Source organism: Acomys minous (genome assembly GCF_964271855.1).
Source record: "Acomys minous genome assembly, chromosome: 2".
Classification (NCBI taxonomy): domain Eukaryota; kingdom Metazoa; phylum Chordata; class Mammalia; order Rodentia; family Muridae; genus Acomys; species Acomys minous.
Genome location: NC_140484.1, coordinates 45,607,472 through 45,634,250, shown reverse-complemented (window position 1 = coordinate 45,634,250; position 26,779 = coordinate 45,607,472). Strand labels below are relative to the sequence as shown.

At 36.2% G+C, this 26,779-nt stretch overlaps 1 protein-coding gene across 1 annotated transcript; it reads left to right on the top strand.

Moving 5' to 3' along the window:
• Nucleotides 1-10,806: 10,806 nt before the first annotated feature.
• LOC311591959 (olfactory receptor 5B3-like) lies at nt 10,807-25,809 on the top strand (the record flags this gene model as incomplete). The annotated part of the gene is made up of 2 exons (XM_084771803.1): nt 10,807-10,914; nt 24,994-25,809. 2 exons carry the CDS (start codon nt 10,807-10,809, stop codon nt 25,807-25,809), a joined length of 924 nt encoding a protein of 307 aa, XP_084627929.1.
• Between the last annotated feature and the right edge of the window lie 970 nt (nt 25,810-26,779).

Genomic DNA, 26,779 nt, shown 5'->3' with positions numbered 1-26,779 from the left:
GCCTGGGAAAAGAGTAGGAAGGGGAAGCTGAGATTGGGATGCAAAGTAAATAAATAAAGTAATTAATTAAAAAATAATTTCAGAGCTAGATATGCATTTAGGATATGTTTAATAGTTCATATTAAACTCTCATCTTAGTGTTCAGGGTTGGTCTGGTGCTTTGTAATCAAATGCTAAATTCCTGGCCCCTAAGATCTGATTGCAGATCAGGTGAACATGTTCTCAGGTATACCAAGTGACGCTGTACAAACCTTGTTTGCCAATATTCTCTGACTGGTTAAAGTTGCTGGTAGCCTGTAACTTGGCACAAGAGAAATTGGCAAAGTTAGGACTTGTGGTTAAGATGGGGACCATGAGGAAGGAGAGAAGGAACTCACCATGGGGCAGTATCTCTCATGAGCACGTAGGCAGGCATGAGGGCTGACCTGATGGAACAGAAGGGGTCCAGGTGGAACAATTATGACAAGTAACTTGGAATGTGTAGCTGAGATAGCAAAATAACTTAGAAGATTGATATCTGCTCAGTTACTGTGCTTTAAACTTTTATATATCCAAAAGGTCTCTTTCTCAATTTGGAAACTAACTGAGGTAGAGAAGCCCTCTAGAGTCTAATATCCATTCCACAACATGTTAGTATCTATAATCTGTTACTTTTAATTTAGAAGTAAGGTCTACGAAATTTTTATTATTAGCCCTATAATTATTATCATGGTGGTATTTTCTAACCTGCTATCAGTCAATGAAAACACAGATACCTGTTATATTTTAAGATAGTCTTGGTTCTCCTTAGGCAGGGCAGATCTTAATCCTCCTAAACTACATCCCATATTGGGGCGTGTATCCCATACCTTGCCCCAATCCCATGCCATCTGATTCTAATAATTGCTATGGTGATACCTTCCATCCATAATCCTAATTACTTGCTAATTTTCACCATCTGCGCTGAATCCTCCATCCATACCTGCTATGTGCTTCTTACTCCCATGGCCTTCTCCTCTTCTTCCTCCTCTCTGACACTCTTCTATTCTCTCACTGCTTCCTTTCCCAGGCACCTCTCTGTCCTATCAGCCTAGGAAACTTAGCTTCACCTAAATCATTTTCTCTGTCCAGGTGTGTTGGCTTCTTATTGATCAAACATGAAAAAGTTTTTAGACAAGGTGCAAACATTTTGAGGTATATGAATCTGCTAATGTGGGCAGCATTCAGACCAAACTCCAACAATAATCTAATCATAACTGAATGTCATTGTTATATAAATTAATATTTAAATCTTAGGTATTACGGTGTCATCAGTTGAAGCCTAGGGATTGGTTTCTTATGTATGATACCACATGTCAAACTCACAGGTTTTATGAGTAAATTAAAGTCTTCTTCAATGTTTGTCAAAGATGCTTAATGCCAAAGCATCATTACAGCTGTTGCAGCATCAAGCCCAGTGTACGAACCAGACCCAACTGGGCTGCCTGCCTGTCTTGCTGTTTCATGTCCTGTTTCTAGCAGCTTCCATGTCTGTGTTTATCTTGGTTAGCTAGTCGTGTTTACTACTCTGAGAACGCGCCCCTCCCTTCCTCAAGACTTTGCCTCCTGTGTGAGATCACTGCTTGAGGGATTTCACCTGGGAGGAGAATTCCTGTTTTGCTGCCTATAAGAAGGCTCTTGGGAATTCTGGGAAAACGAAGAATAATAAACCACTGCCGCAGCTGCTGCTGTGGCTGCTGCTCTCTTAGCACGAAGGACCTGCTGTGTTATTGTGTGTGTGTGTATGTGTGTGTGTGTGTGTGTGTGTGTGTGTGTGTGTGTGTGTGCGCACATGCACGCACGTGTGTGTGCATGAGTTAAATCCACAGTCCTTCGCCCTCAACTCAGTACCGCAGTGGCGCGGGCGCCACAATCCAGTAGTTATAAGAACAGGATAGATGATCTCTCAAAGAGTGTGTGCATTCTGGATATGAGATAGATAATGACAAAATGAAAATGAAATAACAAATACATAGTAACAAATATAAGTGAAAACAGAACAATTTGAATGTATTGCCAGTCAGAAGAAATATGATAAAACTTTCTGAGAGCTATTTGTTAGTTTTTTATTCACTCAAACAACTTTCAATTAACAAAACAAACTAGCCAACCAAGAAAGCAATCAACAAAGAACAGCTAGGGGACAGTGAGTTATAGGGATAGATGATGGACACAAATCCCAACAATGGAATAGACTAGAACCTCAAAGAGATCATAGAATAAAATGTCCCCAAACTAAGGAAAGACACAGCCATATAGATACAAGAAGCAAAAAGAATACCAAATATACAAGGCCAGAAAACAAAATCTCCAAGGCATTTCATAGTTAAAAATTAAATATACATAACAAATTATCTTGAAACCATCATCATCAAAAAAAAAAAAGAAAGAAAGAAAGAAAAAAGAAAGAAAGAAAAGAAAAGAAACAGTTCACATATAAGTAAAATCCAACAGAATAATAGCTGAGTGGTCAATGAAAACTGAAATCTGTAGTAGCCTGGAAGAATTTATCCCATGTCCTAAAAGATTATGATGACACTCTTCATTGACTAATATACCGTAGAAAACTATTTGCCATAACTGAAGGAGAAATAAAAAATTTTCATGACATAAACAGGTTGCTCAACCATGTTCATAGCAGCCTTACTCATAATAGCCAGAACATGGAAACAGCCTAAGTGTCCCTCAGTAGAAGAATGGATAAAGAAACTGTGGTACATATACACTATGTAATACTACTCAGCTATTAAAAACAAGGAATTCCCGAAATTTGTGGACAAATGGATTGAGCTAGAAATGATCATAATGAGTGAGTTAACCCAGAAGCAGAAAGACTCAAATGGTATATACTCACTTATATCTGCATATTAGCACAAGGGGCATGTCCCATGAAAGCCTTCACTTACCAGGAAAGTGAGACAAAGGGGAGGACATCCTATTGGGACTCTAGATGAGAGAAGCATGGGAGAATAGCAAAGTAGAAGGATCCAGAGGGTCCTAGAAACCTACAAGTAGAACATTATGATAGGCAGATTTGGGCCCAGGGGTCCTGCTCAAACTAAGGCGTCAGCCAAGGACAATACAGGTGGTAAACTTTAAACCCCTACTAAGATCTAGCCAATGGACAGAACATTATCAACAGTTGAGTGGAGAGTGGGGACTGACTTTCACACGTACTCTGGTGCCTCATATATGACCATGTCCCCTGGAGGGGGAGACCTGGTGGCACTCAGAGGAAGGATAGGAGGTTACCAAGAGGAGACTTGATACCCTATGAGCATACAAAGGGGGAGGAAATCCCCCTCAGGCACAGTCATAAGGGAGAGGAGTAAGGGGAAAATGGGAGGGAGGGAAGAATGGGAGGATACAAGGGATGGGATAACCATTGAGATGTAACAAGAATAAATTAATTAAAAAATAAATAAATAAATAAAAAGAAAAAAGAATATATTCAATAAAACTATCAAAAAATAGGAAGTTTTATTTTGGGTTGAAGAGAGAAAGGAGCATATAAGAGAGACAATAGAAAGAAATAAAAGGTGTATTTACTAAGTATAAAATACTGTGGAGAATACAATATAAAATGCTATATACAGCAAGCCAATAGCCAACATCAAATTAAATGGAGAGAAACTCAAAATAACCCCACTAAAATCAGGGCCAAGACCCTGCCTACTCTCTCCATATCTATTCAGTACAGTACTACATGTTCTACCTAGAGCAATAAAACAAAGGAGATCAAAATGATATAAACCGGAAAGGAAGAAGACAAAGAATCACCACTGGCCGATTATATGATAGTATATGATATGATAATGACCCCAAAAATTCTACTAGAGAACTCCTACAGCTGATAAACACCTTCAGGCAAGTGGCTGGATACAAGATTAATTTTAAAAATTCAGTAGCCCTCCCATATACAATAGCAAAAACCAAACCAAACCAAAACAACAACAACAAAAAACGAAACAAAAGTAAAAACAAAATGTTATCCAAGTAATTTATAATTACTGGTCCTATAGAAGATATTAGAAGGAACACATTAATTTTTAAAAGTTTAAACACATCTAAGAAGACACAAGGAATAAATAATCTCAGACTAGTATATCAAAGAGTGGAAAAACTCACAGCACGATAACAAAATAATTAGTAAACAATACTCATTGATAACTCTCAATGTTAGTGGTCTCAATTCACCAGTAAAACAACACAGACTAACAGAATGAATTGTAAAACAGGATCCATCTTTCTGCTGTATCCAAGATTCACACCTTACTATTATGGATAGACATCATCTCAGGATAAAAGGATAGAAAATGTATGGCCAGCACATGGACCCAAGAGGCAAAGAGGTATAGCTATTTTAATATCTGACAAAATAGACTTCAAACCAGGACTAAAAAGAAGAGATAGCAAAGGACATTTGCGGTAGGACACTTGATCCCAATGTGATCCCTGAGATTGTGAACTGTAAAACTGTCTTTGATCCCTGAGATTGTGAAATGTAAAAATCTGTCTTTGATCCCATTGTGAACCCTGATATTGAAGTGTAAACCCCTGTTTCTTGTGGTTTAGCTTTAACACACATTAATGCAAGAACTTCCTGTTCACTATATACAGATTATTAAAGTGTGGTTCCACCAGCCTTGCACACACCTTTAGTCCAAGAAGTATCTGTACCCAGGATTTAATACTTAACCCTAGGTCAAGAGGCAGAGCAATAAACCAGCTGACAGGTATTAAAGAATAAGAAGGATTTTGAATTGAGGGGTATTTAAGACAACATGTAAAAATGGAAGGGGTCTTTGGTGCTTTTAACTCTTGGGCTTTACTATTGGGATTTTAGCTCTTTATATCTTGGCTCTCTAGCTCTTGAGTTCCTCAGCTCCTTTGTCTTTGGATTTTTAGGCCTTAAGCCAGCAAGCCTTCGGCCTTTTTTTTTTTTTTCTGCCTTTCCCTTATGGGCTGTCAGCTGAGCTACTTAGACTTTTGGGCCTTTTCCACTGGGATGTGAGCTGAGTAGAAAGGTCATCTGGGTGATTTCTCTTCTTCTCTGAGCTAGCAGGTTTCCCACCACATCTAGCTTCTGAGTCTTTATTGGTAAAGTAGAAGGATCATGAAGACGAAGAAATTAGGAAAACTACACCCTTCACATTATCCACAAGCAATATAAAATATTTAGGAGTTACTCTAACTAAACAAGTGAAGGACTTGTTTGAAAAAATTTCAAAACTCTGAGAGATTGAAGATGACATCAGAAGATGGAATGATCTTCCTTGCTAGAGGATTGGGAGAATTAACATAATAAAATGGTCATATTACCTAAAACAATTTTCAATGCAATCCCTATCAAAATACCTACACAATTTTTAAAAGACATTGAAAGCTCAATTCTCAACTTCATATAGAAAAACAAAACAAAACAAAAACCAGAATAGCTAAAACGATCATGTACAATAAAAGATCCTCCGAAGGAATCTCCATACCTGATCTCAAGCTGTACTATAGAACAACGGTAATTAAAACAGCATGGTACTGGCACAGAAATAGGCTGGTTGATCAGTGGAATCGAATCGAAGACCCAGATACGAATCCACACACATATGGTCACTTGATTTTTGACAAAGAAGCCAAATCTATTCAATGGAAAAGGGATAGCATCTTCAACAAATGGTGCTGATCTAACTGGAGCTCTACATGTAAAAAAAAATGTGATTGGACCGATATTTGTCACCATGCACAAAACTCAAGTCCAAGTGAATCAAAGAGCTCAACATAAAACCAGAGACACTAAATCAGTTAGAAGAAAAAGTGGGGAAGAACCTGAAACACATTGGCACAGGAGACAACTTCCTGAACAGAACACCAACAGCTCAGGCCTTAAAGTCAACAACTAATAATTGGGTCCTCATGAGGCTGAGAAGCTTCTGGTAAGGCAGGAGACACTGTCAATAGAACAAAGCAAAAGCCCACAGACTGGGAAAAGATCTTCACCAACCCTTCGTCTGAGAAAGGTCTAGTATCCAAAATATATAAAGAACTCAAGAAATTAAACACCACCAAACCAAATAACCCAATTGAGAAATGGGGCATGGAACTACACAGAGAATTCTCAACACAGGAATATCAAATGGCTGAGAAACACTTAAAGAAATGCTCAACCTCCTTAGTCATCAGAGAAATGCAAATCAAAACAACTCTGAGATTCCATCTTACACCCGTCAGAACGGCTAAGTTCAAAAATTCAAGCAACATCACATGCTGGCAAGGATATGGAGAGAGAAGAACACTCCTTCATTGCTGGTGGGAATGCAAACTAGTACAACCACTTTGGAAATCTATTTGGCACTATCTCAGAAAAATGGGAATAGGGCTTCCTCAAGACCCAGCTATTCCACTCCTTGGAATATACCCAGAAGATGCTCCAGCACACAACAAGAAAATTTGCTCAACCATGTTCATAGCAGCCTTATTCATAATAGCCAGAACATGGAAACAGCCTAAGTGTCCCTCAATAGAAGAATGGATAAAGAAACTGTGGTACATATATGGAATACTATTCAGCTATTAAAAACAAGGAATTCCCGAAATTTGTGGATAAATGGATTGAGCTAGAAATGATCATAATGAGTCAACAGAGAGTCAAATGGTATATACTCACTTATATCTGCATACTAGCCCAAGGGCCATGTCCCATGAAAGTTTTCACTCATCAGGAAAGTGGTACAGAGGGGAGGACATCCTATTGGGGCTCCAAGTGAGAGAAGCATGGGAGAACGGGTAAATAGAAGGATTTAGAGGGTCCTAGAAACCTACAAGAAGAACATTATGATGTATGGATCTGGTTTTTTGGGTCCTGCTCAAACTATGGCACCAGCCAAGGACGATATGTGCAGTAACGAGTATTGTTAAAATCTTTATCCCAACCAATATATAGTCTTTTTTTCCATATCAATGTCGTTTATTATATCACAATGAGATAGTGCAATTTCTATCAAAGTGCATTGGAACTCTTCAAAGAACAATAATAAAATTAAACCATACGTTTTGGAGTAAATTATTCCTCAATAAAACCATTTTATGGTCTAGCTACTCCACTAGTAAACATAATTCAAAGAAATTGAAATCAGTATGCAGAAGATACATATCATCCAATGTTTACTGCATCTCCAGGAATAATATCTATGAAAATAAAACACAGAGATCATCCACCAGCTGGTTGAAGAATTAAAAAAATGTGAAATGTGAACACCATAGAACACTATTCATACTTAAGAACGGAAACCTCTATTTATAGCAACATAGATGGAACTAGAGGTCTTTGTGTTAGGTGCAATGAGCCATATTAAGAAACTTTTTCTTTATTAATCTCATTAATATTTGATATTTTGAAAAGTGGATCTCATAGAATTTGAGAATTGAATAATGGTGACAAGAGGGTAGAGACAATAAGATTAAAAGGGGTCAGCAAAAGCTGGACAGTAGTTCTTAATTTCAATCAGAGCTTTTGCAGAAATATTTCATGATGTAACACATCAGGATATATATTCTATTGCTTTCCTTATCAAGGAAAGAATGCATCTTATATTTTGAAAAGATAATAGTCAACTCAATCCCTGTAGACAAGATAATTCCCTCTTCTGTAGGATGGGTGGATTTATGGGTTACATAGTCTCTGGAGGGAAATCTCTAGACATTTCCAACGCTCTGCAATTATTACCATTTTCCATGTATTTCCCAAAGCAATTCAGCATTATGCATCTTATAAGGAGTGCACTATTTACCATGTTCCATTGGACATATTTATTTTTCTGAATGATAATCATTGTGAGTACATAACAGCCTTTTCCTGACCTGATGGTTTGCTGTGGAGCTTCAACCATGGTGATAGACGAGATCAAAGAAAAAACTGTATTTTCAATAACAACCTCTTCATTCAATGTTTTGTAGCCCTCTTTTTTTATTTGAAGGCAATTTGTGAATTGCATGAGAAAAATTAATCTGTCTTTTATACATAATAAGGAAGAGAATGACTCTCCAAAAAACACAGAAGGTATACAAGATACATTCAAATTTTGACCTGTTTTATATTCTTTTAACCATTCTCCACTGCATTACAGAAGGTAGAATATATTGACTTCCTTCCTGAAAAGTTTGTCTGATAGTACTTATTGAATACAATATATGATAGTACTTATTGAATACAATATAGCTGAAATTGTAACTTCACAATTACTTTCTGAATAGAATATTTTTTCTCTTTTAGCAAAGTGGCATACTAGTCTCATGTTTCACAAATAATGAAGTGAGAAATATAATTTGTGTTGCAATAGTGGAAAACTTCTTTCTTCTCTGGGTTGTTTGAAGATAGAAAAAGATGATTTCAAAAGACCAGTAAATTGAGGTGAGACTGGAGCTTAAATATCAAAACGTCTATCATAAGTTATTTAGAGATTCATCTTACAAGTCATACATCTTAGAAAATATGAATAGAAGTGAGAGAAATAATATTTAACTGATGAAATGATGACTATCTTGTGTACTACATATTTGCATTTTATTAAATTTTTTTTCTCTCTCTCTCTCTCTCTCTCCCTCTCTCTCTCTCTCTCTAACACACACACACACACACACACACACACACACACACACACACACACAGAGAGAGAGAGAGAGAGAGAGAGAGAGAGAGAGAGAGAGAGAGAGAGAGAGAGAGCCCATATTAATTAATCAACTTGAAAATTTTTATACTGATTATACAATTTTAAAGCATCACACAGTTTCTCAAGTTGTAACTTTTCTTGCTACTAAGGGAAGAATAATTATGTCACCTACCTAACTCGCACAAAACCACATATATAAAGTTACAACATAATATCTTTTTTGGAGGGGAGGAGGTCACCCTCAATCACAGTCATAGGGGAGGGGAGTAGGGGGAAAATGGGAAGGAGGGAGGAATGAGAGGATACAAGGGATGGGATAACAATTGAGAAGTAATATGAATAAATTAATAATATATAAAAAAGGAAAAAAAGAAGATAATATCTTTAAAGTCCAGGTTAATGAATCAAATTTTCCAAAGTCTTATGAAAAGAAGTAAGAGTAATTACAGAATAATATCTACCCTCTATAGGCTATAATTAAAATAGGGAAATCCTAAGTATATTTGGTACACTAGAAAGGTTCCAGTCAATATTTTAGAAGATGGACTGTGCTAACACAGCTGCTATGAGAACCAAACTCACCCAATCATGTGGGACTTCTCCAACCCTCAGAGTCTATGATATTTGGTTGTGACATGATGGGAACAAAAGAAAGAGTGATGGGCTCTTGCTCAGGTAAGCAGGAGAGTTGTTGGTTTCTTTTGTTGTTGTTTTTTGAGACAGGTTTCTCAATATAGCAGACCAGGCCATCCTTGAACTCACAGAGATCCTTGTGCTTCTGCCTCCCAAGTGCTGAGATTAAAGGCATGTGCCATCACAGCACATACACAAGAGTTTTATGGGAGTAATTTTTAAAAATAAGTTGCTCGGATGGAATTGCACAAGGAGAAGTTACATGCTTGTAGTAAGGAAAGATAAATACTGGAGCCTGTAGATACTCACTGACATCAGTGTCTAAGAGAAGAAAAATTGGGCAGGGAAATGGCAACTGATGCTCTGCGTTGTGAGTATTGATCTTGATCAAAATATGATGTCCATTTTCCCATTCTAATAACAACACGGTAACCTTTGTTACCTATGGTAAACACTGAAAAGTTGGCTTTCTTGTATTTACTACTGAATTTATTTCTAGCAATGCTAACTGAAAGTACGTCTTAATTATAATCATGTTTCAGATAGAAATACGTGTTAGGAGATAAGTGGCAGATATCTCTATTAAATGAATTTGAATTCTTCATGGCACACACCTGGGGATATACATCACTTAGATTTGCCTTTGCTGGTTTAAGTTGCCCTTATAGTTCTTTAGATTTCTCACCATTTAATCATGCCTTGAAATGCAATATTATTCAGTAGTTAAACTCATCATTAGTTTCAATTTATATTAATAAATATGCATGGGTGTGCAGGCAAAAATAATCATGAACTAGTGTAGGAAAAGGTTATGAGTCAAATAAGCGTCATAAATTAATTGTTGGCAATTTTGTCACTAGAAAAAACTCATTTCACACTTCAGAATTCTATTTGCTTGGTATTATCTCCACTGGGATTTAAAAGTATTGTGAACATGTAAAACTAATTAATCACTCAGTTAATTGTTAAATGCTGAAATTGAGTCGAAGTTTTAACTTAATTGAACTTAAATTGGCTTTAGCCTTAGGAATTACTGAGCCTGAGTTAAGTTTTCACATAGTTACCGAAAAAAGATTGTAACTAAGAGTAATGCCAGTATGAGGTAATTACTTGCTCTCTTGTGTTTAATAATTTATTATAATGTAACAAGCATCGTTGTTGAGTGGATATTGTGAGAACCCAATCAAGGTGTCTACAGCAATTTTTGACAGGAAAGCAAAGGAAACTGTCAGGTTTTAGTATAATTAGGAGAAATGAGCTGTAACACAGGTTCATCTATCTTAATAATTTTCATCAAATTATTAAGTTATTTATATGTCTGTTTACCATATATTTAATTCAATTTTCAGTTTTACACATTCTTTTGGAAAAGCTTGACATAAAATTTGTATCTGAGGTGGCAGCATATGTACTGTGCTCATACTTTCTGATTACCATTTTAGTTTCTTACCACATTACACTTTTTTCATTGCTGCAGAGCTTGTTCAACATAATGGAGAACAGGACAGAAGTGACACAGTTTCTCCTCCTGGGGCTCACTGATGATCCAGGCCTACAGCTTCCTCTCTTCATTAGCTTTCTCCTCATTTACACCATCACCGTAATGGGTAACCTGGGGTTGATCCTGTTAATTCTCATGGACTCTCGGCTCCACACTCCCATGTACTTTTTTCTAGGCAACCTGTCTTTGGTAGACTTTTGTTACTCATCAGCAGTCACTCCAAAAGTCATGGCTGGTTTTCTTGCAGGAGACAAGCTAATTTCCTACAATGACTGTGCTGCACAGATGTTCTTTTTTGCGGCCTTTATTACCGTGGAAAATTACCTGTTGGCCTCAATGGCCTATGATCGTTTTGCAGCAGTGTGTAAGCCCCTACACTACGCTACCACCATGACTACAAGCGTGTGCCTGTGGCTTATCATTGGCTCTTACATTATTGGTTTCCTGAATGCCTCCATCCACATTGGAGACACATTCCAGCTCTATTTCTGTGAGTCCAATGTGATCCATCACTTTTTCTGTGACATTCCAGCAGTTATGGTTCTCTCTTGTTCTGACAGACATGTCAGTGAATTAGTTCTTGTCTATATAGTGAGCTTTCACATATTTTTTGCCTTCACAGTTATTTGGGTATCCTACATATTCATTTTTGTCACCATCCTGAAGATGCATTCAGCTGCAGGACATCACAAGGCTGTATCCACCTGTGCCTCTCACTTCACTGCAGTCTCTATTTTCTATGGAACTAGTATTTTTATGTATGTACAACCCAGCTCCAGCCACTCCATGGACACTGACAAAATTGCCTCTGTTTTCTACACCATGGTCATTCCCATGCTGAACCCTCTGGTCTACAGCCTGAGGAATAAGGAGGTGAAGAGTGCATACAAAAAGATCATTTTGGAGGCAAAATGTTCTTGGTGACTTTGTCATTTTGCAGAGACTTATGATACTTGTATTCATTCTTTTATGATATTACATAGTTATTGGGTTATACTTTAAGTCCACATTTTGTGCAAGTTCCAGCAAATGTGTTACAGAAACAAACAGGAAAATAGTCCCCAGAAACACATACCTGAATGAGATTGTCTAAGTCATCTCAGAAATTGCTTACATAAACCTTCAAGCAGGATATTGATGAATTCACTTATTTTTCTGGAATTCTGCACTAACATGTTAATTAAAAAGCACATAAATATAAAAAAAGCTTATGAAGAGAAAACATGCACATGGACTTTCTATGATGGAAGACACTTGGGGATGTGAAAAACTTTTTAGAGTTAAATACAAGATGGTTTCTATAGAGGTTGAAATTATCTGCTAATTTCACTGGATTCAGACTAACCAGGAAATAATGAGACACTTTTCTATTTATGTCTAAAAGAGCTCTCTAAAATATCTTATATGTACAGCCATATATTTATAAAGATTTGCCTTCATCAATGTTTGTGGTCAGCATCTCACCCATTTTGGATCTATTGAATAGGAAAGAAATCAGAGAAAGGGCCAGTTCCTCCTTTCATTGTCTCTCTAGACGGTTCTTTCTTTTTTACCTCTTATTTTATCCCATTCTCTTTACCACTCCTCTTTTCTTTCTTCTCTTGCTCATTTTCTCTAACTCTTTGACATGAGAACTTATGTCTGAGTTTCAAGTCTTACTCTCCCCTTTCTTAGGATGCTGAAACCAGACTTGATTTCTTTATTCTCCAGACTTTGGTCAGTATATCAGGGATTTTATACATACAACTATCACAGAAAATATCCACCAATATTTATTGTTGATAATTCAATTTCCAATTTAGACATTGTGATGTAATAGTTGTATTTTTATTTGTTTTACTGTAATTTTAGGATGTCAATTTTAAAAAATGCATTAATAAATGACAGTGTGTATTACTTGTACATTTTTCTAAAATATGAACTATCCTGACATTTCCTATGGACTAGAACTTCAACTCGATCATGTCTTTTTATACAGCCAATACATTCACATGTTAATTTTCAGATGAATAATTTTTCAGGGTACAAACAAACAATAAAAAATAAAAAAAATAATATTTTCATCTATTACTAGACATTCTAGAGTATTTATAACAAAGAAAGTAGTAATGTGTAGTTTCCTTTCTGAAAAAGCTTTTTTACATTAGGTGCAGTCTTTTCTGCCATATACTGAGTCTTATCATAGCTTGTTCTTAAGATTACCAACTATTATCTTGCTTTAGGTTCTTTACGTTTCTCTTTGAGAAAGGCTCTCATTTTTTCAAGCCTTTGCTCAAATGTTCCTGTGCCCCAGGACCCTTCCCCTGCTACCTTCATGAAAGAGTTATACTCAACTCATTGTGTAAGCAGTCCTGCCTGCCTGTGTCATTTGCAGTTGTTTCATCCCACTTCACTGATTAGGCATTCACATTATTAACACTATTCAGTTTCACATGTGAAGTAAAAAATTCCTCGGATGAGGAAAAGTTTTATTCAAATATATTTCTACTTTTACACAGACATGCATGCACACATACAAATACACACATGCACACACAAATATACATGATAGAGGGTGATGGCAATCACTTGCACACAACTTAAAAACTACTATAAAGAAACTTCCATTCCTCACATTATGCCTAGTTAATTCCTGGGATTCTCTTTTTCAACCAGAACGTCTAAGCTTCCAGTACATTTTGCTAAGAATTGATGTCTAATTCAGTGTTAAGTAGCACATCATTTAAATACAATCTTAAAATTTATTAATATGCCCCTAAGCTTCACCATCCAGCCCACAGTTCTGCTTGCCTTCCTGAAGATGCATAGTGGACCCCAGGAAAATCCAGGTTAAGGATAGGTAGGGATCCCTGCCAAACCCCAGTCTACTAAGTCCCCCTGCAGCACATCTAACAGTAGTGAGCTGGGCTCTGTCCCATGAGCACCATCTTCAGGTCCATGCCTCTGACTGCCTTCCTGAGGAGGCCTGCAGAGGTCCCACGAATATGTAGGTCCACTTGGGGCACAGTCAGCAGAGGTGAGCCACATGCTGCCCCCTTAGCTCCATCATTCAGACTATGGATAGGTCTGCCTTCCTGAGGATGTGTGCTGGGCCCCAGAAAGCTCCAGGTTAGGTGCCTCCCAGCCAATTCTCTGCTTGCAGGTTCCACATGGTGCACATCTAGCAGAGATGAGAAGTATGTTCTCTGAGCTCCATAGTCAGCCCATGGATCTTCGTGCCTCTCTGAGGAGTCCTGCTGATACCAGAAAAATCCAGCCAATGCCAACACAAGAGATGCCCAGATGAATGAAGGCCAGTGTAAGAACAAAATAAAGAATCTTGGTAATATGGCATCAACAGTGGCCAGAAATCATAATCCAGCAAGCCTTGGATATTCTAACAAAGCTGAAGCACAAGAGGATGACTTTAAATCCAATGTTATAAAGATGTAGCCTTGATTAAAATGTATTACTATTTGACCAATAAAAAGCAGACACAGCTGGCCAGAAATATAGAATAGTCATGGCTGAGGTTCTTAGGCTGTGGATATAGGATCTTGGGAGAGAAAGAGGACAGAGGAAGAAGAAGGAGGCAAATTGCCATGCAGTATGAAAACTATCATGTGGGCCCAGAGAAAGAACTCTGATGTTCTCATGGAAAGAGATGGAGAACATTAGCAATTAATTTAGGATTATGAATGGGAGGTAGCTCAAATAGAAATTACTAGAAGTAGATGGAGTAGGATGGAGACTGGGGGTTTCTGGAGGATAGTTTAGGAGGTTATATATGCTTTGTTCTGGTTAAAGGGTTATTCTAACATGCATCATGTATCTGTGTTCTCATAGATTGCTAGTAGGTTAGGAAATATTGTTGTCACTACTTAGTGTATCAATATTTATTAGGCAATACTTATAAATTAACCACAGCACACAGAAAAATATACTTTCTCAGCACATTTCAGAACTTTCTCCAAAGTTGACCCTATACTCAGTCACAAAAAGCCTCAACATATACAAGAAAATTTATATTTCAGACCATCATGGATTAAAGCTGGACTTCAATAACAACAGAAACAACAGAAAGCCTACAAATTCATGGAAACTGAACAACTCTCTACTCAATGACCACTGTGTCAGGGAAGAAATTAAAAAATTAAAGTCTTTATAGATTTCAATAAAAATGAAGGCACAGCATACCCAAGTTATGGCATACAATGAAAGCATTGTTATGGGGGAAAGTTCATAGCACAAAGCTTCTATATAAAGTAATTGGAGAGATCTCATACTATCAACTTAAAAGCACACCTGGAAGCTCTAGAGCAAAAAGAAGATAACACACACAAGAGGAGTAGGTAGCAGGAAATAATCAAACTCAGGGCTGATAAATTAGAAACAATGAGAACAACACAAATAATCAAAGAAACCAAAAGATGGTTCTTTGATAAAAACCAATAAGATAGACAAATGAAGTAAAAAGCAGAGAGAGAGACAGACAGACAGACAGAGGAGAGAGAGAGAGAGAGAGAGAGAGAGAGAGAGAGAATCCAAATTAACAAAATCAGGAATGAAAAAGGGGACATGACAACAGACACTGAGGCAATCCAAAGAATCAGTAAGTCTTACTTCAAAAGCCTGTACTCCACAAAATTGAAAAATCTAAAAGAAAAGTACATTTTAAAATAGATATCACTTACCAAAGTTAAATCAAGATCAGTTAAACAATTCAAAGGGGTGTGTAACCCCTGAGGAAATAGAAACAGTCATTAAAGTTATACCAACCAACCAATGAACCAACCAACTAAATAAAGCAGGGGCAGATGGTTTTAGTGTAGTATTCTACCAGACTTTCAAAGACAAGCTAATACCACTACTCAAAAATATTTTATGAAATATAAGCATAAGGAACATTACCAAACTTATTCTATAAGACAACAGTCACCTTGATACCTAAACCACACAAGTACTCAACAAAGAAAGAGAATTTCAGACCAATTTATCTTATGAATATTGACACAAAAATGGTGAATAAAATACTTGCAAACAGAATCCAAGAACACATAATAAAGGTCATTCTCTTTGATCGAGTAGGCTTCATCCCAGGCTTGCAGGGGTGGTTTAGAACACAGAAATCCAACAATGTAATCCACCATATAAACAAACTGAAAGAAAAATATCCTCTCTTTACATGCTAAAAAGCATTTAACAAAATCCAACAACAATTCATGCTAAAAGTCTTGGAGAGATCATGAATATAAGGCACATACCTAAACACAATAAATGTAATATACAGCAAGCCAATAGGCAACATCAAATTAAATGGTGATAATCTTAAAGCAATTATACTAAAGTCATAGACAAGACTGCCCCCCTCTGATTGTCTGTTTAGTATAGTTCTTGAAGTTCTAGCTAGAGCAATAAGACAACTAAAGGAGATCAAGAGATACCAATTGCGAAGGAGGATGTCAAAGTATTGTTTGGAAGATGATAGAATAGTATACATACATGACCAAAAATTCTACCAGAGAATTCCTACAGCAGATAAACAACTTCCAAAAAGTGGTTTGACACAAAATTGGCTTGAGATTATTAGTAGTTTTCATTTACACAAAAGACAAATGGGCTGAGAAGAAATTAGGGAAACAATACCCTTCACAACAGCCACAAAATAATATAACATATCTTTGTGTAAATCTAACCAAGCAAGTGAAAAACCTCTGTGACAAGAATGGCAAGTCTTTTAAGAAATAAATTTAAAACTATCAAAAGATGGAAAGATCTCCCATGCTCATGGATCTGTAGAATAGACATAGTATAAACAACTATTTTTATACTGCACTATACAGCAATTTACAGATTCAATGCAATTCCCATAAAAACTCCATTGCAATTCTTTACAGACCTTGAAAGAGCAATTCTCAAGTTTATATGGAAAAAAACCAGGCTAGCTAAAAGAGTCCTGTACAATAAAAGAACTTCTGGATGTATCACCGTCTCTGATTTCAAGCTGTACTACAGAGCAATAGTAATCAAAACTGCATGGTGTTGTCATAAGAAGAGAAAGGTTAGTCAGTGGAATTGAAATGAAAACACAGAAATACACCCACACATCTACAGACATTTGATTTTCCACAAAGACAAAACCATACAATGGGGAAAAAAAGCATCTTCAATAAATGGTGATAGTCTAATTGGATGTCTGCATGTAGACGAATGCCAATAGATCTGTATTCATCACCATCATTCATCTGTACAAAACTCACATTCAGGTTTATCATAAACCTCAATATAAAACCAGATACACTAAATCTAATACAAGATGAAGTGGGGAATAGCCTTGAATGCATTGGTAGAGGTGACAACTTTCTGGACAGAACACCAACAGCTCAGGCAATAAGATCAGCCACTAATAAGTGGGTCCTCATGAAACTGAAAAGCATCTGCAAAGCAAATAGTCAACTGCTCAGGAGCTAAGATAACAATTAATAAATGGGACATCATAAAACCGAAAGCCAACGATACAATCAATAGGACAAAGTAGCAGCCCACAGGAAAGGATCTTCACCAACCCTACATCCAATAGAGTCCTAATATCCAAAATATATTTAAATTCACTCAAGAAATTAAACAACAAAAAATAAAATAGTCCAATTGAAAATGGGAGAACAGAACTAAAAAAAAAAGAATTCTCAACAGAAGAATCTGTAATATCCAAAAAGCACTTAAAAATGTTCAACATCTTTTAGTCTGAGATTCCATCTTACACAGAATGGCTAAGGTCAAAAACTGAAGTGATAGCACATGATAGTGAGGATGTGGTGCAAGGGGAACACTCCTCCATTGTTGTTGGAAGTGCAAACGTTTACATCCATTTTGAAAATCAATTTGTCAGTTTCTTGAAAAGTTGGGAGTAGCTCAATCTCAAGACACAGCTACAACATTCTTGTGCATATACCCAAAAGATGATCCATCAAATCATGAAGACATTTGCTCAGCTATGTTCATATGGCTTTATTCATAATAGCTAAAAACTGGAAACAACTTATGTCCCTCAACTGAAAAATGGATATAAAAAATGTGGTTCATTTACTTAATGGAGTATTACAATTATGGGCTTTGCAGCCAAATGGATGGAACTAGAAAGTATCTTTAGTGACGTAACCCAGACTCACTTATGGTTTTCCATGGTCTCTTTTCCACTGAACACATAAAGATTTTATATTATTGGCATATATATTTATATTATTATACATAAATTAAAAAAAATCTATGCTAGGTGTGGTAGCACACATCTTTAATCCCAGAACTTGGGAGGCACAGGCAGGAGGATAGCTGCAAATTGAAGGCTAATCTGGTCTACAAAATGAGTCTAAGGCAGCCAAGGTTACACAGAGAGACACTGTCTCATAAAACCAAACCAAACCAAACCAAACCAAACCAAAACAAACCAAACCAAAACAAAACCAACAACAAAAACCCAAAATCAAATCAATCAATCAATCAATCAATAAAGTAAATTACAAAATTAAATACAGCAAGAACTACAAAACAATCAGGAATTATATAAAGGTTGCATTCAAGGTGTTTTGGCTAATTGTATTTGCCAACCTTGCAGAAAACATCTTTCTTATCTTGGTGAGTCTAAAATTCTGAATTAAAATCAATCTCTATCATATCTCATCTCTATCAACTTAAAACATCTCTCTAGACCTAAAAACATCATAACCCTTTTGCATACAATGCCCCCAAACACCAGGAACAATCTATATTGAGCTCTCTAGGACTATGCTCCTCAAGTCCCAATATCACAGTCAGACTCTGGTCAAGTAGGGATATCAACACAATCATAATTAATAGAATCTTTATTTACTTGTTATAAGGAATCAATTCTTCTGCCTGCAGAGTATGAAAAGTTCACTAGTGCAAATGGGCCAGAATGGTCAAGGTTAAGTAAAGCACATGCTACTGAAAATTTCTCCTACATAACTGCATCTTCGGTTTTCATATTCTTTAACATGAATGATATTTTATTTTCACTAACAGATTAATAATTATGCCTTATGTATTATTTTACCTACATAAGATAATTTTTATCTAAAAGTACAATGCCATTATTTAGTTTTAAATTGACCTTCGCCATTAATTTCACCAATATTCTTAATTAATATTGTTTTTAAATTTAAAACCTATTTAATTTTTCAATAATTAATTTAGTATTTTAAGTGTGTGTGTGTGTGTGTGTGCACGCGTGTGTGTGTGTGTTATTTATAAAGTGCAGATGCCTGTAGAGGCCAATGGCACCAGATCCCCTAGAGCTAGAATTACTCCCTAATATGATTGCTGGGAACCAAACTCTGATCCTCTTCCAGAGAATTAAGTGTTCTTAATCACTGAGAAATCTCTCTAGCCATTTGAATTTTGATGTTTAACTGATACATAATACTCAAATACATTTTCAATGCACAACATGTGTATCTGAGTTGATTTTCAGACTCCTTTCATTCAGGGTAATGAACATTACAGCATTTCTTGCAGAACCAGGGAACAGCTCTATAGTCTCATTACATCTCCACATCAGGCACCTTCACTTGTTCAATGCATTTGAAGGAACCTTGTTTGGGGCCTCGGACTTTAAAGAAATATACAAGATAATCTCAAATATATTGGTGCAAGTACCAGGTAGAATATATGCAAGTCGCTCTCTATATAAGTCTACACCACAGTGTGTGGGTACTGGAATATAGATATACATCAATTGAAATGCCTTAAAAGGCACATAACAAGTATTATGGACCCAAGTGCTCAATTAGAATATTCAGAGTTCCCTAAGTTTTTAAATGATCTTTCATTTGTTATCTGATAATTTCATATACTTATATATGTATGTTGAACATATCCATCAACCACAACTTCCCTCCAACCCCTCCCAGTGACTCTCAACTAGTCTCCCAACTCCGTGGCCTCCTTATCCCACTGTCATTAACAACCCCCTGAGATCAATTAAAGCTTCCCATAAGCACACGGGTGCCCACAATTTTAATTGCTTCTTCCCCAGAAAGGAGAAGAGGAGCATGGTATTCCCATTAAAGAAATTGCCAGAGGTGTTTAAGTTGTTCTGGTTCTTCATGAATTAGCTTACTAAGTATCAACATACTTGATGTCATCTTTCAGAAGAGTTCATCTATGCATTTGCATGGCATTCAAAGCTGTCTCTTTTAGGGCTACCTCCTGACTGAATGAAGATATTCCATCAGTCTTCATGTATGGCTAAGGAAAAACCCTGAAAGGTAGAAGCTATATTGATAGACTCTTAATTGGTATGATATCATGTAGACTTTTCTTCTTTTTCTTAAGTCATAAACAATATATTATATGAGAGGTGCAATCTTCTCATTTTTGTTTTGTAACTAAGGCAAGTGTGTGGCCCTCCCTTGAAAGAGAAAGAATTAATAAAGGTTCATACATCAATAAATATTTCTGCCATTTCCTCTGTTTTTCTATGTCTCAGAGAACATGGAAGTATTAGATTACTACCTGAGAAAGAACTGTGTAACCATCATTTTGTAGCAGACTTACTTATTATCATTTTCATGTTGTTGGATGTACTGTCTTTCTTAGAAAGAATTGGTGGTCTTATACACTACATAAACATTGGCTGTGAGATTTGTAGTTTATGGAAAATGAGTGGGGCAGTAACACCTGCTATGAGTTATGCTAAAGTGGAAAGGGATCATGGAAAGAGTTTCTATCTATATAAATTTATTTATTTATTTATTTATTTATTTATTTATTTATTCTTTCTTTCTTTCTTTCTTTCCCTTTACATTCTGGTCATAGACTCATCTCTACTCACTTAGTTTTACCCTTCCTCCTTCCCTCTCCCCATTACCCTCCTTTATTCCTCAGAAAAGGGGAAGTACCCTTTCCCATCCACCCTAGCTCCTTAAGTCATATCAGGACTGAATATATCCTCTTATCCTGTGGCCTGGTAAGGTAGTCCCCCCAGCATAACCCAGAGTAGAAAGACACACATGGTATGTACTCACAAGTCGTTTTAGCCGTATAGTACAGGATAAACATACTACAATGAACAGACCCAAAGAAGATAAGTAACAAAGATCCAAGAGGGGATGCTAAATATCACTCAGAAATGGAAATAGAATAGACAGAGGTAGTGGTTGAAGGGAGGGAACAAGATAGGTGAAGGAGCACAGAGAGATATAAAGGTGGAGATCAGACCTGGGGAGAGTGAGGGCAGGAGGACAAAAGGCCACATAGTAAAAGGAATCTGTGGGTGATGGCATCTCTGTGACACGATCGAAAGAGTTTCTTAAAGCAAAACTGGAGGAAGTTTATGCTACAAATGCAAAAAGTCCCATTTTAGGGAGTTTATCTATTCTCTTACACATCATATGTATGAACCAAGACATTCTGAGTATCTGTGATTTTTGTCTATTTCCTATAATTATTCCTATTGTTGATAATAAAGAAACATACAGAAAAGTAGGAGAGTGTACTTATTCTTTTAAATTTTAAAAAATGCTCTAAGATTCACCACGATTTTATATATTTTTAAAAGTTTCTCTACAGTCACAGAGATGATCATTACATTTACATATTTTTGAAATGATGGGATTTTATGCATATATAAGCCTTAAATACCTTGAATTTTGTTTCAAGGTAAGCAAATAACTTTAAAAGACCCGGAAACATCTTAAATGCTCAGTCTCTTCAGTCATTAAACAACAAAAATAGTACTTATAATACCCATTTACACATTTATATATACATCCCTTGTTAATTGTGGATTATAAAATTTTCTTGAAGTAGTCTCAAATTATAGTTCATTACCTTAAATTTCCAGAATTTCAGAAAAATTGTGGTAGGGACTATGAAGCTGTTTTATGTAGATTATATTTTCAAAGGTTTCAATTAAAAATAACTTTTGTCAACATCATAGAACCTCCTTATGGAGTTAGCTTCAAATGTGACAAACCACCCACTGGGCAAAATGTCCGCATTTGTGTTACAGACAGAATTTTGCATAAAGATGGACAAGCTTAAATGAAGGCAGAATTGAAGGCTGAGCTCTGACAAGACAGGGTAAAGCAAGTCCTCCATTGTTCCTGCCTTGTACAATATATCTGTCAGATATATTGAGATAGAAGGCCAGATATGATGCTCCGCCATTTTAGAGAGTGTTGGCTGACTGTTCATGGAATGAACTGTCTCAGTCATTTTTTCATTCTGGAAGCTGCTAACCTGCACTTCTTGTTCACTCAGGTATTTAAGTTTTATCCCTTCTTAAGTCTCTGATGAGGTTGAATACTAGATAGTTTAGTCTTACAATTAAGCTTAGTAGGTTAGGGGTTAAGATGTTTTTAGATCAAGATAGATATTTTAAGTTAATAGAGATGAGATATGATAGATATTGATTTTCATTCAGAATTTTAGACTCAACAAGATAGAAAAGATGCTTTCTTCAAGTTTGACAAATACAAATATCCAAATCACTATGAGTATAACATTTATATAACTTCTGGTTATCTCATGGTTCCTCCTGCTGTATGTAGTTTATTTTATTCAAGTGAAATAATATACATGTATATGTTAAAAATAAAAAAAATACTGTTTGTTGAAGCTATTCTTAAAGCTGGGGAAGGAGTTTTAATCTAAGATTTAAGGATCATCCTAAGTGTATAACAAGTGTCAATATCCAAGCAAACAAAACATATGAAAGTTGAAACATTGTTAATATATAAAAACCATGTTATATGAAATATTTTTGCTAAAGACAATACTCTTGTGAGAAATTTGTGAGACAAAGACAGGTCCATAATTGGCCAATTTTATTGGCCAATCAATCTTAGTGATTTTGCTATGTTGTGTCATAATTAAAGAAAGTATAAGTTGACAGACAGTGGACCTTATGCCTTTAAAATAAGAATTTGAAGAAGAAGACTGGATTACAGGACATTCCAACAGCAGCAATCAAATATTGAGAAGAAGCAGAAATATATTGGGGAGCATAGATACTCAGTAGTACTATTGCAGGAGAAAAAGCAACATGGGGAGGAGAGGGAAGGGTCCATGTCATCTTCAACTGATGTCCTGTTTTCCAGCCCTCATGTAAATCAAATCACCACAATACGAAGGGCTGAATATAACATGAAACTGACACCAACCAAAGAGGTTAAAATCAACTTTTTCCTTTCTTTTATATTGTCCTGTTGGCTTCTCACAATACTACATGCTGGTCTGATTACACACGTTGTTCCTTTTCTTTTTGGTCAGGAAAGGTAGAGAAGGACCAATGAATCCTAAGTAGCATATAGACCAAAGCTCATCATGTACTGTAGCTGATGATCTATCTGCATTCATTTCTCACAACTATGTCTACAAGCTAATGTTGCTGCCAACATTTGAGTTAACCCAACACATCTATTACTTGCTCATAGAGATATTCTACATTTCTTACCTAGGATTTCCACATTTACTGTCCATATTTTATTCTCGTTAATAAGCTATATTATAAATAACCTCAGATAGAAGCTTGAAGATACTTCTTTTTAAATTTTTTATTATTAATTTATACTTGTTACATCTCAATGGTTATCCCATCCCTTGTATCCTCCCACTCTTCCCTCCCTCCCATTTCCCCCTTATTCCCCTCCCCTATGACTGTTCCTAAGGGAGATTACCTCCCCCTGTATGTGCTCATATGGTATCAAGTCTCTTCTTGGTAAACTGCTGTTCTTTCTTATTAGAGTTTGAGAGAAACACAAGAACACAGTGAAGTTGCAAATATAGTAGCTCCTATTAGTAAGGAGATGGAGATAGAGTATTAGGTATAAGAAAGCTGACATGTTCAGAAGTGGTGGTCCACAAGCAGTTGTATGCAGGAAGAGGAAGGGGCTTCAAGAGAAAAATGTGAGTCAGTATAGATTTTATGATAACATATGATGGGAGTTTGATATTTAATAAAATGTAAGTGAATAAAAAAGGGAAAATTCTCCACAGTAGAGTGGAGAGTGGGATATTACTTTCTCACATACTCTGGTGCCTCATTTTTGACCATGTCCCCTGGAGGGGGAGACCTGGTGGCACTCAGAGGAAGGACAGCAGGTTACCAAGAAGAGACTTGATACCCTATGAGCATATACAGGGGGAGGTAATCCCCCTCAGGAACAGTCATAGGGGAGAGGAATAAGGGGAAAATGGGAGGGAGGGAAGAATAGGAGGATACAAGGGATGGGATAACTATTGAGATGTAACAAGAATAAATTAATAAAGGAGAAAAAAAAAGAAAATCTAAAAAAAAATAAAATAAAAAAGGGAAAATGTGCTTAATGTCAAGCCACAGAATTCAGTAAAGACATCACTACATTCTGGAATTTTGTGTCTCAGGACAAAGTATTGTACCAAGAACACACAGTTATAAATGAGTACAGAATTCTGTAATTCAAATAAAGCTGAGTTCTTACTAGGGTATATATGTAATTATATTCTAAGCTATTTTCAGTTTAATTAAAATTCAGTTTGGACTCTAAGACTCAGAAATTGGCATGAATTAAATATTGTCATTGGCCTAAAGCAAATACTGGCATTTCATATTTGAGTAAAATGAAGAAACTACTCAATTTCCTGTACTTCATAATTTACATGAAAGCACTAACCACAAGATTCTAATATTGTTGATGGGACATGTGGAATGCACATCTTAAGTTCCTGTCTGTAGCAGTCCTTGGAAAGGAAGCTACGGAGAATGTGAGCTTTTACTGAGCTCAGAAGAGAAATCATCCACACATCACATTTAATAAGTTATTAAACAATCTCAGACTTTTGTATATCGATAATAAGAGTTTAAAGTTGAGTAGAAAAGCCATGAATAATCTTTTAATTCCAGCATGTGTAACACTGTATAATTACTGTATCAAAATTGACTTGTGGAAACGTGTATTTTCTGGACATTCTTAAAGTACAGATTTTTGCTAAGTAAAGGGGCATGCCCATTCTTATGCTTTTATATTTTAATTATCATGTTTCTCTTTTTCCAGTGGCTGTAGATCATCAAATGGTTGAAAGACAACACTGATGGAGAACAGTACAGAAGTGACACAGTTCATCCTGCTGGGACTCACTGATGACCCAGCTCTGCAGCTTCCCCTCTTTTTCATATTCCTCATTATCTACACGATCACCCTGGTGGGGAACCTTGGGATGATCCTGTTGATAGTCCTGGACTCTCGGCTCCACACTCCCATGTACTTTTTTCTAGGCAATCTGTCCTTGGTTGATTTTTGTTACTCTTCAGCTGTCACACCCACAGTCATGACAGGGCTCCTAATCGGAGACAAGGTCATTTCCTACAATGACTGTGCTGCTCAGATGTTCTTTTTTGTAGCCTTTGCTACAGTGGAAAACTACCTGTTGGCCTCAATGGCTTATGATCGCTATGCTGCAGTATGTAAGCCCTTACACTATGCCACTACCATGACTATAAGTGTATGTATGAGTCTTTCTGTAGGTTCCTATGTCTGTGGTTTCCTGAATGCCTCAATACACATTGGGGACACTTTCAGTCTTTCCTTCTGTGGGTCCAATGTGGTCCATCACTTTTTCTGTGATATCCCAGCAGTCATGGTTCTCTCTTGCTCTGATAGACATATCAGTGAACTGGTTCTTGTTTATGTAGTGAGCTTCAATATCTTTTTTGCTCTCTTGGTTATCTGGATATCCTACATATTAATTTTTATCACAATCTTTAAAATGCAGTCAAGTGCTGGATATCAAAAGGCTATGTCCACCTGTGCTTCACACTTCACTGCAGTGTCTATTTTCTATGGTACAATCATCTTCATGTACTTGCAGCCCAGTTCCAGTCACTCCATGGACACCGACAAAATCGCATCTGTGTTCTACACCATGATCATCCCTATGCTGAACCCTCTGGTCTACAGCTTGAGGAACAAGGAGGTCAAAAGTGCGTTCACAAAAGTTTTGCCAATGGCAAAATAATCTGTAGTGATTTCGTTTTCATGTGCTATGGTGAATAATAATTCTACTTTATTCTTCCACATTCAAATTCTAGAGTGGATTCTTTTATTTCTTCAAGTCTATACTATAGAAAATAAAATAATACTGTATTCAGGATCATAGCTATAAGATTTATTTTCTTTTTTGGTCTTGTTGACAATACTCTTGTGAAAGGTAGTTATATAATCCTAATGGATAAATCATTAAGTATAATCTTACTGTTGTTAAAATGCAGATAATATTTTAATATAAACTATAACCCACATTATGCATTTAATGTTGATGGATAGCTCCAAAGAACTTTCATGAGTACTTTTTATCCTGCCATATTCTGAACATTTTCATCTCATTTTAACAGCATTTATATTATTGCACAGATTGTTCCATGATGAATTGTAAAACTTGCATTTTATTACACAAGTTTAGGAAGAGTTACCCATTTCCTTTATACTGAGAATTCCTAGGAAAGCTTGTAGATGAGTGCTATAATTACATCATTTGTTTAAATGAGTGGATAGGTCACAATGATTCTACCTGTCTCTTATGCATTGAAATTAGACACTTTTAAATAAATTATTAGAATGTGTGCAGTATGAGTTTAGTGTAAAGTGCGAGTTGGTTCTGTAGCTTGAGATAAATAGATGCTTAAATGTTTCTTGTTCAAGAAATTTTGTATTAGATTTTTAAAAATCATTTTTAGTGCTGTGAAATACATTCTCTAGACATTATCCGAATTGGTGTTTCAGAACTCTACACTGGGATTCAAAGAATGGCCTACAATTTCCAGAGGGAAATTTTTCCTTTCTGTTTGGAGGCCATTCTTTGTGGTCTGACTATTGTTTGTGAACTAGAAACTGATAAAAATAGCTGCAGCATTATGATTTCATGAATTCATGAACACAAGAGTGTGGTTACCGTATTTTATGTATTACTCAAATTTATATCAATTTAA